At 56.3% G+C, this 3,731-nt stretch overlaps 1 protein-coding gene across 1 annotated transcript; it reads right to left on the bottom strand.

Annotated features, from left to right (window-relative positions):
- Window positions 1-1,252: 1,252 nt before the first annotated feature.
- Window positions 1,253-3,395, bottom strand: Olig1 (oligodendrocyte transcription factor 1). The gene has a single exon (NM_021770.4). It carries the CDS (start codon window positions 3,300-3,302, stop codon window positions 2,517-2,519), a length of 786 nt encoding a protein of 261 aa, NP_068538.2. The 5' UTR covers window positions 3,303-3,395; the 3' UTR covers window positions 1,253-2,516.
- Window positions 3,396-3,731: the final 336 nt, after the last annotated feature.

Raw genomic sequence — 3,731 nt, 5'->3', positions numbered from 1 at the left:
TCATGGTCTTTGGCAGTTCAAGGGTATAATTTTCTGTTTGAAATCACACAGCACTGAGTTTTCCAATAAGGCATGGGGTGGGGGGGGCTTGTCCTAGTTACAACAGGAGAAAGGAGATAAGGCAGGTACTTGTAGTCATAGACTGTTTCTACTCTGGAAGTTGGCTCTTACAGGTGACTCTGGGATAACAGTGGCTCCTCAGTGCCAGAAGTAGAACTGGAAAAGAAGTTCCTAATCTAGCATCGTGGTCCTGAGCTTTTCTTCAGGTTTAACATCTGATTGTTTTCTCTTCCGGCCCCTCATCAGGTTGTGAGGTAAGAAAAAAAAATCAACATCAAAACAAAAGCAGCAGCAGCAGCAGCAGCAACAACAACAAAACCCCTAAAATTTAAATAAATCAATCCCCAGTGGCAGAGTCTAGAGAATGAGCCCTTGGACTCCTTGCCTGGCTGGCATTCAGAGCTACTCTCTTTTGTGGGTCTGGGTTCCCTCAGAACAAGAATTTCCAGCGCAGGAGGACAGCAATTCCATTGCTCCAGCCCTTCTCTTTGTGAACTCAAAGCGAAGGTTCCTCTGCTCTGATCCAGGCATGGCCATGCACATAACATTTCATCTCAGTCTTCTTGAACTTCCCTCAGCTAAGGGAGGGGAGGCAGGGGAAGGGAAAGAAGCCGGGAAGAGGCAGAGGGGCAGGGGAGGGGCATTTAAACAGAGCTTGCCTGTGAATAAGTCAGTACTCCAATTGGGCACCCCAATCTCCTAATTCCTAAAATTAATTCGGGGGACCCCAGTGCTTTCCTCTGTTGAGTGTTTTACTGGCGACCAACTCTACTTAAAAAAACAACCAGCCTCCTGCAAATGGGAGGGGCCGCACACATGTTTATGAGTCTGTTTACTACAAGACGGAAAAATGTATTTCAAAGGAAAATGTCGAACCAAAGTGTAAAGTGCATGGCTTAATTCACCTGGGAATGTCCCTGGGAAGGAGCGTCTATCTCCTGAGTTTGGCCAAACCCTGGACTTTTGAATTTTTCCTCGCCCCTCTAACTAGCTCACCCCCTGCCCCTGCCCCTCCACGTGCAGCTGATGCCTGAATTTGAATCACAGTCGCCTCTCCACTGGATTATCTTTCAGTTCAGGAATTCAAGTTTTAAAATGTGGAAGCCCAGTCATTGTGACTTCGCCCTTGCCTCGTGACTCTAACAGAGTACAAGAGCATTCTTTTTTAACAAACAGACGAAAAACGTAAAACTTCGACTGTTGACGTTTTATTTTGTGGTTTCTGTACAGTTCAGGGGGACAGAGTTAGAGGTCAAATAAAACGCCAGTTAAATTCGGCTACTGTCAACAACCCAAAACTTCCAACATAAAAAAAAAAATCAAAGCAAGCTGGTGGAGATTATGCAATAATCTTGGGTAATTTGCTAACGCTAATCACAAGCCAAGACGCAGACGCGGCATCGACGCATGCACTGGTCCAAGGAGTTCTTCAGCTGCCTTGCTGTGGTTAACAACCAGCGTCTTCCTGCCTGCAGCCAGGGGAGCTGGGTTTGTCCACCCACCGGCGGTTTGGGATCCTCGCCCGCTTACTTTAGTGAGAACGTTAATTACCGAGCTTCACAAGCCTACGCTACGACATGCCTTGCTATCTATTTTAGTAAGTCCAGAACACCGATGGCGTGGAACGTGGTTGGAATTTTGTTTTCAAGCAAGCTCAAATGTTGGTTAAGCTACCATTAGGGGAAGCAGAGACTAAGGAGTGTAAATTGCAACAAAACACCTGGGTGTGCGAGCCTGAAAGACAGAACTGTGAGGCCAGCCAGAGGAACTTCTCCACTCCGAAACCCAACGACCGAGGCGCTGTCACCACGCGCACTCGCGGGACACCGGACTCTGGGCTTTTCGGAGCGGCCCATCGGCAACACCCTTGATGTTTGTACTCGTGGCCTGGGCTTTCTAGACCTCCTAGATCCGCATGGGCTTGGCTGGTGAGAGCAAGGGAGCCTATGCGCTCAGGCCCCAGACAAGGAAAGAGGCCCCTCTGAGTGGACACTGTTGGGGAGCAGCTCTTAGGCCAGGGAACTGGCGGATGCCAGGGCACCAAGCTCGGGGACAGCCTTTCGCTGCACCCAGGGCAACCCCAACCCCATTGTACCGCATCGCCGGCTACCATCCTCCCGGTCTCCGCGATGCTCGCGGGTACAAAACCAGACCACCGGGTGGAGGTGTCACCTCCGCTACTGGGTGAGCTTATGGTGGGGAGGCAATGACTTCTGGCTCTAAACTGGTGGGATTCATCTAGAATCCCAGGCAACTGCGTCGCTCCTTGGAACACCCGCTTGGGTCACTTTAATTGCCAGGGAGTGGGGGCGGGGAAGAAGGCGCCCTACAGTCTGTCGTCTGGGTGAGAAGTCTGGAAATGTCCTCCTTTCTGGGGCCAGCTCTCCCTAGATCCAGGACGCGAGGGCGCGGGAAGATTGGCTGAGGTCGCGCCCCGCCCCGGGACCAGCCAGCCCTCACTTGGAGAACTGAGCCTGCACCGCTGCCAAGCCCAGGCCGGCGGGGACCAGATGCGGGAACTTGCACACCGCACAGGAGCAGAGGCCGGGGCTACCCGCGCCACCAGCGGGGAGAGCGAACTGGCCGCACGGTGGCTCGTCGAGCGCTAGAGACAGGTACTTGGTGGGGCGCAGCGTTTCGGGGGGTCCCACGGCGCCCGGTGCCAGCAGCACAGAGCCCGGCGCGGCGGCCAGCAGGGGCAGGCCCGCAAGGAGCAGGCGCGGGGCGGCGGGTCCCGCACCGTCGCCGAGCGCGCGGCGCAGCTCCTGCAGAGAGCTGCCCAGCAGCAGGATGTAGTTGCGGGCGAGCAGCAGCGTAGCGATCTTGGAGAGCTTACGGCCCGGCGCGCCCTGGCAGTGCGCCGCGGAGTAGGGTAGGATAACTTCGCGCAGCGCGTCCATGGCCAAGTTCAGGTCCTGCATGCGCTTCCGCTCGCGGCTGTTGATCTTGCGCCTCAGCTGCTGCTGCTGCTGCTCCTCTTTGGCGTCGGCCCGGGCGCCCCCGGACTCCGGCGCTGGTCCCCGAGGCTCAGCGAGCGGAGCTTCAGGCTTCTCACGCGCAGGTTTAGGGAGAAGGGACGCGGTAGAGGAGGAGGAGGTGGAGGAGGATGACGAGATGGGTGGCTGCCTGTAACCCACCAGCTCGTACAACGAAGCCCCGAGCTGCACATCTCCGGGCCGCTGTGGCCGCAACATGGTCGCGGGAGCCGCGTTCACACGCGCCTGGGAAACCGCATAGTACATCTGGGGCGGGGGCTGTGGGGGCGACCGAGGGCGCCCTTCACTGACGCCCGAGGGTGGGCCGGTCGGCAGATCGCCCTCCCCGCGGACCTGCGCGCGGGCGAACGACAGAGACGGGCAGTGCGCGCCTGACACCTTTAAACCCGGCTTGGGAACCTGCGAGGACCACGGTTGGTGGGGTGCAGCCAATAGAGGTGCGAGCTTGGTCACAGGCGAGTGTTCATTGGCCGCCTGTGCAGAGGTACAGCCAGAGTTGCCAGAGATGGTTATCGCGGGGCGCCTGCGCGGGTGCCGCAGTACCCGCCCCGGGAGAGGAAGGGAGGGAGCTTTATAGGGCGCAACACGGTTCCTTCGAGTTCTAGTTCAGCGGGTCATGCTAAAATGGCTTTTGCCTCTCTTTATCTCTCAAGCTCTATTCCCATCCCTTTTAAT

This window comes from Rattus norvegicus, chromosome 11 (genome assembly GCF_036323735.1).
Source record: "Rattus norvegicus strain BN/NHsdMcwi chromosome 11, GRCr8, whole genome shotgun sequence".
Taxonomy (NCBI): domain Eukaryota; kingdom Metazoa; phylum Chordata; class Mammalia; order Rodentia; family Muridae; genus Rattus; species Rattus norvegicus.
This window is presented reverse-complemented; position numbering and strand designations above follow the sequence as displayed.

Bases quoted from the DNA above. Each gene is read 5' to 3' on its own strand.
- Olig1 (NM_021770.4), bottom strand. From the start codon at position 3,302: ATGTACTATGCGGTTTCCCAGGCGCGTGTGAACGCGGCTCCCGCGACC.